Genomic DNA, 13,339 nt, shown 5'->3' on the forward strand with positions numbered 1-13,339 from the left:
TCTCAGGAAAATGTAGCAGGGACAGCCAAGTGTCTGGTATCAAGACAGGCTATAATGTAATGAGGGGTACGTCAAATTCCAAGCGACCAATTGTGTTAGGGGACTCTCCAGTCAGAGGCACAATCAGATGTTTCTGATAAGAATAATAGGATGGTTATGGTAGGGGATTTTACCTTTACAAACACAGACTGGGACTGCCATAGTGTTCAGGGTTTAGATGGAGAGGAATCTGTTAAATGTGTACAAGAAAATTTTCTGATTCAGTATGTGAACGTACCTACTAAAGAAGGTGCAAAACTTGACCTACTCTTGGGAAATAAGGCAGGGCAGGTGACTGAGGTCTCATTGGGGGAGCACTTTGGGGCCAGCCACCATAATTCTATTAGTTTTAAAATAGTGATGGAGAAGGATAGATGGATCTAAAAGTTGAAGTTCTAAATTGGAGGAAGGCTAATTTTGACAATATTAGGCAAGAACTTTCAAAAGTTGATTGGAGGCAGATGTTCACAGATAAAGGGATGGCTGGAAAATGGGAAGGCTTCAGAAATGAGATAATTAGAGTTCAGAGACAGTATATTCCTGTTAGGGTGAAAGGAAAGGCTGGTAGATGAAGGAAATGCTGGATGACGAGAGAAATTGAGGGTTTGGTTCAGAAAAAGAAGGAAACATATGTCAGGTATAGACAGGAAAGATTGAGTGAATCCTGAGAAGAGTATAAAGGCAGTCGGAGTATACTTAAGAGAGAAATCAGGAGGGCAAAAAGGGGACATGAGATAGTTTTGGCAAATAGGGCAAAGGAGACTCCAAAGGTTTTTTATAAATAATTAAGGACAAAAGGGTAACTCGAGACAGAATAGGGCCCCTCAAAGATCAGCAATTCAGCCTTTGTGTGGAGCCGCAGGAGATGGGGGAGTTACTGAACGAGTGCTTTGCATCAGTGTTTACCATAGAGAAGGACATGGAAGATATAGAATGTAGGAAAATTGATGGTGACATCTTGAAAAATGTCAGTATTACAGAGGAGGCTAACGTGGTGTCACTATTTAAGAAAGATGGGAACTAAAGACCGATGAGCCTGATGTCAGTGGTGGGAAATATGTTGAAGGGAATCCTGAAGATCAGGATTAGCATCTATTTGGAAAGGCAAGGACTGGTTAGGGATAGGCAGCATGGCTTTGCGTTGGGAAAATCATGTCTCACAAACTTGATTGAACTTTTTGAAGAAGTAACAAAAGGTTTGATGATGGCAGAAGGGTGGACGTGATCTATGTGGACTTCAGTAAGGCATTTGACAAGGGAGACTAGTTAACAAGGTTAGATCTCATGGAATACAGGGAGAACCAGCCGTATAGATACAGAACTGGCTCAAAAGTGGTGGAGAGTTGCTTTTCCAACTAGAGGCTTGTGACCAGCCGAGTGCCACAAGGATTGATGCTGGATCCACTACTTTTTGTCATTTATATAAATTATTTGGATGTGAACATAAGAGGTATAGTTAGTAAGTTTGCAAATTACACCAAAATTGGAGGTATAGTGGACAGTGAAGAAGATTATCTCAGGTTACTGCATTTTGGGAAAGCAAATCTTATCAGGACTTATACACTTAATGGTAAGATCCTAGGGAGTGTTGCTGAACAAAGAGACCTTGGAGTGCAGGTTCGTAGCTCCTTGAAAGTGGAGTCGCAGGCAGATAGGATAGTGAAGAAGGCCACTTTTGGAACATTGTGCGCAATTCTGATCTCCTTGCTATCGGAAGGATATTGTGAAACTTGAAAGGGTTCAGAAAAGATTTACAAGGATGTTGCCAGGGTTGCAGGATTAAAGCTAATGGGAGGGGCTGAATAGGCTGGGGCTATTTTCCCTCGAACATCAGAGGCTGAGGGGTGACCTTTTAGAGGTTTATAAAATCATGAGGGACATGGATAGGATAAATAGACAAAGTCTTTTCCCTGGAGTGGGTAGTCCAGAACTAGAGGGCATAGGTTTAGGGTGAGATGGAAAAGATATAAAAGAACCTAAGGGGCAACTTTTCACGCAGAGGGTGGTATGTGTATGAAATGAGCTGCCAAGGGAGGTGGTGGAGGCTGGTATAAATGCAACATTTAAAAGGCATCTGTATGGGTATATGAATAGGAAGGGTTTAGGGAGATATGGGCCAAGGGATGGAAAATGGGATTAGATTAGGTTAGGATATCTGGTCAGCTTGGAAGGGTTGGACTGAAGGGTCTGTTTCTGTGCTGTACATCTCTACGACTCTATGACTCTATTATACTTATCTCTCCGCATACAGTCCTGATGTCTCGGGTAGTGGCTCAGTCACCAAGTTCAGTCCTCTTGAAAGGAAAGGCAAAGACACAAACATCACCAAGATAAAGCTATCAATTGAGTAGGAGAAAGTAAGGACTGCAGATGCTGGAGAGTCAGAGTCGAAAAGTGTGGCACTGGAAAAGCACAGCAGGTCAGGCAGCATCCGAGGAGCAGGAGAATCGATGTTTTGGGCATAAGCCCTTCCTCGGGAATGTGGAAGGGGAAGGGGGCTGAGAGGTATATAGAGGGGTGTGGTGGGGCTGGCGGGAAGGCTGCTGGGAAGGTGATAGCAGATGCAAGTCTGGGGTAATAGCGATTGGTCGGTGGGGAGGGTGGAGCGGGTGGGAAGGTGGGAAGGCCCCCACCTAAATTTCCTTTTCATTAAAATTCATGTTAACTTCATATGTCATTTCAATCCATTATTCGAATTAGTTTTGCTTCTGCCACTACTCTCCATCCTTAATTCACCTCATCCAACTTTGCATTTTAACTTTTACCACCTATCGAATTCCAGAGATCTAGTGAGATTTGTAGTCCATGGTAAATCATTTCATAATATTTTAAAACAGAAGTCCAACATTTCTGTTTGTTTAGACAAAGCATACTTTGTTCATTTTATTATCTAAAATAACCCACATATTTGAAAGTTACTTTGCAATTCATTCTAGATATTTGATATACCTCCTACCTAAATTTATCCAAATTCAAAGTTCCGTTTACTCCCTCAAAGTCACTGACAATTTTTATGCATTCAAATTCCTGATACTCAATCCTTTAACATTTTCACAATAGTTGTCCAAACACTGACATGTGTTGTTAACGAATGGCTTGATGGGTTGAGGATGCTTCATCCATCACTGTGTTGTGATGCTGGAAGTCTACAGACAGGTTCAGAAGTTCATAGCCTTCAGTATCTTTCAGTTACTGAAAAAAACAAATAGCACACATCCATTCCACTTCAAGCAGAATGGGTTAATTAGTAGTGGTTTAAGGAGTGGGTGAAAACCTCTGTACATAATAACGTCAACCTTCTCTTTTTCTCCTGTACAGAAATAAGTGTGTTATAATTGACACAGGAAAAGCCCACCTCCCTTGTTAAAATGTACTCTCCTTTTTAAGACTCCTTGATATCAGTTTCATCGGAATTTTGTTCAAAGACAATTAAATTTTCAAAATCCAAATTTTCTTATCACTTGGATACTTTCACGCCACAGTACATTTACATTGAGCAAATTTTATCATCTGGAATTGAAGATTCACTCGTATTAAATAAGTATTTGGAAGTTCAGTCTAGCCAGAAAATGGAATTTCAAAAGTGATAATTTCCAATTATCGTGTTATAGAGAACTGTACAGCATGGAAAAGGGATAAATTTTTTACCAAATTACCAACAAGCCAAATTTTTAAATGAACATTTTGTCACAGATTTTTGCTTTGCACAGCCACTGATAGTTTCTTAAAAGGACATTACATTAACCATGCATGGTCCACACTGATAAGGCGCACATCACAATTTCAAATCACCATATATTCCCAAAATGCAAACTAAATTCAAAGCATTTCCAGATTTCAAGCTCCAGAGAATAAAAACAGAAATATTACAGAAAAAAACATTTAACAACCAATGAACAAAGTTACATTCAAACCAGACCACAAAGAGTTAACACTTAGTTGAGGAACGCAACACCAAAAGCTGGTCTCCCTCTCTCTCTCTGTCTCTCTGTTTCTGTCTCCTTCACAGCCATTACAATTGCTCCTAGGTCTTTAAGTCTCCCCTTTTGGGGTGGTGGTGGGGTAATTCTTTGTCTCTCATGTTAGTTAGCGCGGGGTCATGTCTGTGCCAGTCAGTCCATTCATATTTGTATTCCATTCTTCCCCCTTTTACAGTTCTTTTCTGGGTCCGGGCTTTGCATTGCACGGTCAGTAAAGGGGCTAAACAGGGTTCCACGCTGTTGCTGGAGTCAGTGGAGGGTTCAGTTTTCTTTCCTTTTTGTATTTCATTTTCCAGTTGTCTTAGTGAGGGGTAGAGTGATCTTCTAACGGGCTCTAAGATAGTAGAGTTAGAAGGGGTTGGTTGGAAATCTAGATTCTTTTGTCAGGGGATTGGCTTCTGTTCTTCCTGGTTCTTTTTTGTACATGTCAATTTCTCACAGTTAGCTTTTCATTAGCTTTTCAGGTCTGTTTTGTTTTTCCTGTCATGACTTACCTTGTGTATTATCTCATTCCATTATCAGATTTGTTCCACTAAGGTAAGAGATCACCTTACTAAATGTTTCTCTCTCATAGAAATCATCTTCCCCCAGACCTTTTTAGTACCATCCAGGGACCATTATCCTGTAGGAATATTGTACATTTCACGGATCTCTGTCAAGATTTTCAACAGGTCAAATTGTTGCTCAATGTATTCCTTTAAGTTTTGGAAACTGTCATCTGCAGAAATATCAAGTGTGCCCAGTCCTCCTTTCACTATTGTGGGGAGTTCTTGTTTCTTTTCTCCTGCCATTATTTTTTTATGACTATCAGTTTCAATGAGAGTCAAATGGTAGGCTAGTCATGTAGCCAGGGGGCTAGAGATATTATTTTGTCTCTTGGGGGCCAGAAGGATTATTTTCTGTACTGAGTTCAATGTCTGTTCGAGGACCTCGAGCCATATACCACTTGGAAAGTTTCAAAATCGCATGGAGGATTAATTCTGGATATTTATATGGACTTAGAGCTATTGGGACTCAATGAACTGTGCCAGAGATCACATTTTCTACTGATTACAGACATCTGTAAATACTATGGGCTTAAGTCAGAGATTGCAGACAGGTTACAGATCACGTTAGATGAAGTAGGTCTGAACTTTCACTATCACTCAAGGACTTTTAACATCAGGAAAAGTCCTTTCCTCTGTTGGGTTCCTCTGAAATGAGCAACGAGTCCACTATCTTTCAAATATCCAGCTTTATTTCTCCTTATATGTAGACTACACTGTTGCAAGTTGAGACCTTTGTAGCAACAGCTTTAATCGTGTTTCTTATACATTTTTATTTAATCCTCCCCGAAACCACAAACAACAATCAGTATATTCTGTTGATCTATTCCACAATATCTTTCTATGACATACTCCAGCACATTCATGCAAAATATTCCCCTCACCCTAACCACAAAATCTAGACAACAATCTGTTGGCCATGTACTTCCATATCTGCATTGTACTGAACTCCTTAGACTCAACCACACCTGCGAGTCACCTTTTTGCAATAGCATTTGAAAATTTAATCCGTATTATGCTGCGGCTTAATCGCACAATTTCCAATATACTCCACAATGTACACGTCCACAGATCCATGAAAATGTCAGCACAGATAGGATGGTGAAGAAGGCATATTGGATGCTTGTCTTCATTAGCTGTGGTACAGAATATAAAAGCAATTTTACAGAGCATTGATGAAGCCACAGGTGGAATTTTGTGTGTAATTCTGCTTGCCAAACTATCAGAAAAACATGATTGCATTGGAGAGGATGCAAAGGAGATGCACCCAGGATATTCCCTGGAATGAAAAGTCTCAGTTACAATAAGCTACGTCTGTGATCCTTGGAGCAGAGGAGGCTGAGGCAGAATCTGAGTGATGTATCCAAATTTATGAGAGGCATAGATAGGGTAGGTCATGAGCATCTTTCTGCATGGAAGATGTATCTAAGATCAGAGGGCATAAGTTTAAGGTGAGGGCTAATTGGTTCAAGGGGATCTAAGGACACCATTTTTTACCCAGAGGATGATAGAACGGTGGACTGTGTTGCCTGACAGGATGGGGGAGGCAGGTACTCTTGCAACATTCAAGAAGCATCAAAATAATTCCTTAAAATGCCAGGGCATAGTAAGCTCTGGGCTAAGTGCAGGTAAATGGGATTAGTGTAGTTTGGTATTTGTTGCTAGGTCAAAAGATATGTTTCGATGCCGCATGAATCTGATTTTAAGGGAGTTCGAGTTTTACCTAGTAAAGTTATATGTTGACAGTTCCTAGTTGTTTACCTATTTACAAATTATGTGTAATAAATAATAGCTATTGTTAAATACAGAAACATGTTTCCTGTTGGCCTCTATCTTTCCTAAAGGTAAACTGGAGACTTTGGGAACTCGGCAGAAGTGGGCACTGCAGATGCTGGAGATTAGAGTCAAGATTAGAGTGGTGCTGGAAAAGCACAGCGGGTCAGGCAGCATCCGAGGAGCAGAAAAAAATTGACGTTTTGGGCAAAAGCTCTGCATCGGGATTCCTGATGAAGGGCTTTTGCCCGAAATGTCAATTTTTCCTGCTCCTCGGATGCTGCCTGACCCGCTGTGCTTTTCCAGCACCACTCTAATCTTGACTTTGGGTACTTGGATAACATTTTTCACTTTTGTAATGACTCTGGGATTAGTGACAATTGACTTCCAGCACACTAACCCCGTGAAGTGTGACAACATTTGTGGGCTTATCCAGGATATTTTGAAGCAGGTACAACAAGGATTTGGGTGTGGAATTCGTAAATAACACAAACAAAGAAAAATTTCTTGTTCTCTACTGCATTCAAGAAATTGGACTGAAAATGGCATAGAATTTCCTGCAGGTGGCACCTGATATTCTGAAGTGAAATTCCAAATTCCATTGGTTGCAAACTAGAGCTAGCGTTGTTTGACAGAGTGAGGAAGGCAGAAATAATTGAAGTATATCTCAGCAAAACTAGAAATACAAGAGAGACCAGATAATCCAGGAAGTGACACATTAGAATCATGTTACAGTCAACGCAGCTTTAGCATGAAGGAATAGTGGAAATGGATTTCCTAAGGACAGAACAAGAAAACTAAATAAAGATATAAGTGAGACAAGTTAAAATTGCAGGAGAGAAAGTGGGAGAGCATGAGTATAAGCTTAAAATGATACAGAAGACATCAGACCCTGATGCAGGCTCTGGTGGGAAGAATCTGAGTCAAAGTTTAAAGTCCAATAAGGAAACAAGTTTGAAAAGACTTTTTGCTGTTTCTGTATGACATGTTGCCTTTTTTGGTGCCAGGGTCAGGAATGTCACTGAATGGCTGCAGGGCATTCTGAGGATGGAGATGGCAAATAAAGAGATCATGGTGCATATTGTATCCATGACATTGGTAGGAAAAGGGATGAGATCCTGCATAGATGTTTGTGTTTATCATAATATATTATGCTTGTTAGTAGCAGTTGCTGTGAAGTGCAGAAACATGCTCGATGTGTTCTGTTAACCTGGATCCTTTGGACAGTTAATTGGGGACTTTGAGTACTTTGACAACATTTTTTTTAATTTTATGATGACTCCAGGAATAGTGGCTCTCAATTTCTAATGCACTACCCCAATGAGGTGTGACAAGGTTAAATTTGAAATCCCAAATTACACTCACAAGGTTCTAAGATTTTAAACAAACTAGAGAATGTTTGCAGTTAAATTAAATAAAACAGCTACTACCATCACAAAAAAAACCCAAAAAGAATAGATTATTTCACAAGGTCAACAGAGCCCCTGTAATTTCATCTATTGTCTCCCACAGCAGCTTGGGATACAACTCATCTGGACCTTTCAAACCTGACAAAACTTACAAATCCTCCTTGTTTCTTATATCAATCTGCTCAAGTACTTCAGAGTCCATTTTCTTAAATTCTGTACTTGCATCCTCCAACAGGTGTGAAGTACTCATTTAACACTCTACCAATGTCCTCCAGTTTCACATGCAGGTTGCACGCTTGGTCACTAATAGGGAAGCTGATGTATCCAAATTTTCCCTATTTTTTTTTCGGCCTGATAAACTTGTATAACATTTTGGGATTCTGCCTATACTTGTCTACCAGTGCTTTTTCATGCCAACTCAGTTGAATCTGTTTTGGAGAATACATTGCTCTGCATTGCACATCAGTTTGAACCATCAGAAACAGTGATGCCCTGTTTTGGGTAGCTGTCAGGAGCTGTTCATCATCGGGACTAATGAGTTAGTGTATTGATTAAATAGGCACCCAACAGAGACTCATTAGTTTGTCATGAATCTTCTGTCTCTGGGGACTTGGCAATATTGTATCCTTCTGGTTCCCATGGCCATGTCCTGTCATTCCCTCTAGTGGTGATGTCCTGAATGTTGGATGTTTCCACCTGACAGTCCAGTTAAGTCTTCTTTTCCCTAGTCCATACTAATCATTTAGTATTGTCACATATCCATATCATGATTGCGCCATGTGGCATCTAAGTTATAAGAACTTGGGATCTTTTGAGTTCCTTGTTTATCAGGGAGTTATTGGGGAATTCTGTCATGTCTAGACTATTGTAACTGTGCAACACATCCATGCTGTCAGTCACTAATGAGTTGTCCCAGTTAGATAGTCCTCCATTAAGTTAATTAGATCGTCTGGGGGTCCCTTGGGCGTTGAAGCTACACTTGGTGGTCGTGATGGGAGAGTATAAATTTCGTCAAGAGTGTGATCTGACTGAGAGGATGTGCACCACGCTGGCAGTTCCTCCTTAACTGACTCACTTCATTCTCAGCCGCCTCTTTAGCTGACACTGCACTCTAGGTATCTTGGTATGCTTTCTCACACTGGGTTTGGAATTGCTCCATGTGTAGTAGTAGGTTTGTCTGATTTCTTTGGTCCAGGACTGCTTTGTTAAGTCACAACTCCATTACTTCATTTTTTGCGTCCTCTAATTACTTAAGGACCATTTTCAATTCCTGCTCTGTCCCTAACAATAGTCCCAGTCTATTGCTGTCACCATTTCAGGTTGGGAAGTTTGCTTCCCTTAACTTTTCCTGAAATCCATCAGTACTTTTGTCCTTAGGATCCTGGTTCCATTTCATCATTACAGCAAAATTCTGCCCAAATGGGCCACTTTTTCTTACTAAGGTATTGCCTTCGCTTCTTTTCCCATATGGGATAATCTCCTACTCTGGCCCATTTCTCCACCAATTTCAATTAAACTAAGGGGTATAGGGGGTGGATCCGACTGAGTGTATGGCTTTTGCACTGTTCCGGTCATATCCCAATGGATCTCTGCTTACTTTCGATGTTTTACCGAACCTATCTCACTAAGGGTCTCACACAGACGCACAAAGGAAACAGTCGCTTGCTTGATCAGGAATAAACACCTGCTGGCTTTATCCTTTAATGAACAGTTCAATGTAGACCTTTCTATTCCCTTGTGGGAGGCCAGGAATTCCTCCTAACAACTGGCTCAGGCAAAACCTCAAGAAATATTAGGTTCCGTGGGATTTAATCTCTGAGTGACAAAGTCACTCCTTATCGAGGTTCCGTCTGGGATGTCAATTTGTTGTGCCCGCCACACTATGTGTTTTAACTCTAATGTTGAGCAAAGAAATGGCATGGTGGCTCAGTGGTTAGCACTACTGTCTAAACAGCCCCAGGGCCCTGGGTTCTATTCCTGCCTTGGGCAACTGTCTGTGTGAAGTTTGCACATTCTCCCTGTGTCTATGTGGGTTTGCTCCAGTTTCCATTCACAGTCTAAAGATGTGCAGTTTAGGTGAATTGGCTATGCTAAATTGCCTATAGTATTCAGGGATGTGTAGGTTAGGTGCATCAGTTGGGGGAAATGTAGAATATTAGGACAGGGGAATGGGTCTGGCTGGGTTACTCTTCAGAGGTTCAGTGTGAATTGGATTTGTTGGGCCAAATGGCCTGTTTCTGCACTGTGGGGATTCTATTATTCTAACACCCTTAATTGCTATTTAATCTCAGTCAATCCAGCCAGTTCCTTTCATTTAGTAATTCCAGACTGGGAGTCATTCTGTGAACTGGGGCTCCTACACGTCCAAGTGCCAAAACTCCTTCCTGGGGTGTGCTGTCCTGAACACATGGGGTCTCACCAAAGCTCTGTGCAACTTCCAGCCATTCGTGTGTTAACCCTCTGGAGTTCACAGATAACATTCCTACGGCTCCACTATATTTTATCCACTTAGTTTCTGTGCTAGGACACTAACTCATCTCTACTGATCCACAGTTTCTAGCTTCTCATTTATTAAAGACCTTCAAACAAAGACATCTGGATTTCATCTCCAGCTGAAAGCAACCATTTGTGCTTTCTTTTGGTATTTCTGCTCTTTTGTACTTTGTATTACTTGCTAGAATCTAATATTTATTGGAACTATTTATAAATTGATAATTTCACTTTTGCTGTTTCTCATTCAGAATAAGAATAAAAAGTTGATCATGTGACAAATTAATGTTGTTTCCAATTGCTCAGAATTGAATCTCATAGAATTGGATTTTTAGTCCTTTTTATTCCTTTTTTTTGTATCTCTATGTTTGCAGTTCTTTTAAAAATGGAGGGACATAAGAATCAACGGATGGTGAAAATCCTGTTGATCACTATGCCGATCTCTGTGACCACTGTTCTGATTATGAATCTGGCAGGGTCCAAGTATCTCCATCTAAATCCTGGAAAGAAGGTCAGTTCAGCAGAGACTTCCAGCAATGTGTACAATTTCACCAATGTTTTGCATTTGCAAGTAGTCATTAGTTGGCAAAGTATCAGGTCTGTACATAGCATTTCACCCCATGCCTCTTCCCTCCACCATGTACCAAAAATGGAATTGGACTCATTGGGGAATGAAATGGGGAAAGTGACCATGGAGCCTGAACAGAGAACTGGGGACTTGGGCTGGAACAGAATAGAAATTTCATGGGAATGTGAATTTGTTGTTAAGCATTGGGTTAGTATATCTCAAGCTGAAATGTAGGTTAACCTTTTTATTTTCAAACGGAATTTTGAAACCTGACAAATGAAATTGTAAACTAGTTAATTGCTCATCAAGGACAAAGGCAAACAATTAGCTGGAAGTGATGTCTGAACTGATAATATGAGCAAAGGGGACCGCTTGGCATGTAGTGGTAGTATCCCTACCCCTGAAACAGGAGGTCTGTGTTCAAGTTTTACCTGCTCCAGAGATGTGTCATAACATTTCTGAATAGGTTTATCACCAAAATAGCTTAGTTATTATGAGCAGAATGCCAAGTGCATGTGTTACATGGGTCACATTCTAAAAGGTTTCTATCAGTTAACAACAGCCAGGGTCTTTCAAAGAATTGAACGATTCACCTCCACATTGTTCCGCATTCCTTGTTGGGTCTTCTAAGCTGGGCTTTCCCAGAAATGCAAAGTGCAGCGCAATGGAGAGCTCCATCACAGTAGAATCATGAAAAAGATATGATTGCCAACAATTTATGATACTAGCTGCCATCTGGTAAATTTAAAGATCCAGTTAGTGAAAGCGTGATCGAATAAGTGTGTGAATGGGTAAGATGTAAGAATGGATAGGTAGGGTGTCAGGTGGTTTAGGAGGGTCAGTGGGTCATCAGATTGGGTCGACAGGGACAGAAATACTAGCCTTGGCAACAAAAGATTTTTAAAAAATTAATAGTTTAGCAATACATGAATATTTATTTCATACTGATCCTAATGTGATCAAGTTCAATATTTATTGAAAACAGAAAAAGAAGAAAAAGATATGAAAGGTTGAAGTTTGTCTTTTTTTGGCTATGTCCAAATTTTATCAAAATTTTCAATGAGTTTTTTCATTGTATCTTACCAAATTCATCTCATTAACTATCTACTCTGTCCTCATAGTGTTCTTCAGGTCCGATTCCAGAGCTATCTTACCACATGCCATTTCTAGAACAACTTATCAAATATCTACAAAAGCACCCCTTGTGGATGGGCCATCTCTGAAAGCCCATTGTACACCCAGACAGGCAAATGTTTTCTGAAGCCGGCTGTTAGATCGGGGATGTTAGCAGTAGAGGTCAAAGAAGGGAAAATGGCACCACAATTCTCTGAGAGGTATCTGGAGGTTAGGGGTGGTGCAAAGAAAAGTGATCCCCTTCCCAGGCTACCAGCAGAGAAGGTCACACCACAGACTCTGACCGGCTCATCCTAGGCCAGTGCCATTTTCATTCTGCAGAGGAATGGCCAGCATTACTATAAGGCCATTATGGGCGGAAGGCCTGTGCTACAATGACCTTCTGTACTCCATCAGGGGATGTGTCACACATTTCTCTTTGCTTTTTCACAATCACTGTATCACTACTACTATAACACTCACCTTCCTCTCTCTATGCTGTCATAACTCTCCCTTGGAACACTTCACTATCTTTAACTAGCACTAATTGCTGTGCCACGAGATTTCACTTCACTCAATTCCGCTCTGTTTTCTTATTACAGAAGAAGTAACCTATAACAGGGAATAGAGAGCCAAGAAGAAACATTGCAAGCCACTGGCACTCAGGGGACTTCTAGAGACCAGATATCTGTTCAGCCCCAGGCTTGAGAGGACCCTATTACATTGACAATCAGGGACTTTTTCCACATGCATAACGAAAAACAGGGGAGGTAGATACGTATCTTTGAGGCAACGGCCTCATTGCCTGGAGGCTGCAGGGGTGCAGACAATCATGTAAGAGTCTGGCTGCCACAGTTGAAAAGTTAAAAATCACACAACACCGATAGGTTTATTTGCCAGGTGTTGCATGACTTTTAACTTTGTCTCGCCCAGTCCAGCACCAGAACCTCCATATAAGTGGAGAGTCATAGAGGTGTACAGCATGGAAACAGACTCTTCGGTCCAACCCATCCATGCTGACCAGATATCCCAACCCAATCTAGTCCCACCTGCCAGCACCCGGCCCATAACCCTCCCAACCCTTCCTATCCATATACCCATCCAATGCCTCTTAAATGTTGCAATTGTACCAGCCTCCACCACTTCCTCTGGCAGCTCATTCTATACATGTACCACCCTCTGTGTGAAAAAGTTGCCCCTTAGGTCTCTTTTATATCTTTCCCCCCTCACCCTAAACCTATACCCTCTAGTTCTGGACTCCCCGACCCCAGAGAAAAGACTTTGCCCATTTACCCTATCCAGGCCACTCATAATTTTGTAAACCTTTATAAGGTCACCCCTCAGCCTCCGACACTCCAGGGAAAACAGCCCCAGCCTGTTCAGCCTCTCCCTGTAGCTCAGATCCTCCAATCCTGGCAACAT

At 41.1% G+C, this 13,339-nt stretch overlaps 1 protein-coding gene across 5 annotated transcripts in view; it reads left to right on the forward strand.

Moving 5' to 3' along the window:
• LOC122564689 (ectonucleoside triphosphate diphosphohydrolase 8-like) overlaps window positions 1–13,339 on the forward strand; it is a 129,976-nt gene that overhangs the window by 23,291 nt on the left and 93,346 nt on the right. For 3 of the 5 annotated variants that reach the window (XM_043719797.1, XM_043719795.1, XM_043719792.1), the window contains exon 2: window positions 10,611–10,747. The exons of 1 other annotated variant lie outside the window; for it this stretch is intronic. In XM_043719797.1, the coding sequence (XP_043575732.1) occupies window positions 10,622–10,747 (126 nt within the window). In that variant the 5' untranslated portion in view covers window positions 10,611–10,621. Of the gene's footprint in view, window positions 1–2,944; window positions 4,557–10,610; window positions 10,748–13,339 lie in introns of those variants that run through there. One more of the 5 variants, XM_043719794.1, reaches the window with a different exon arrangement.

Source organism: Chiloscyllium plagiosum, chromosome 30 (assembly GCF_004010195.1).
Source record: "Chiloscyllium plagiosum isolate BGI_BamShark_2017 chromosome 30, ASM401019v2, whole genome shotgun sequence".
NCBI classification, from domain to species: domain Eukaryota; kingdom Metazoa; phylum Chordata; class Chondrichthyes; order Orectolobiformes; family Hemiscylliidae; genus Chiloscyllium; species Chiloscyllium plagiosum.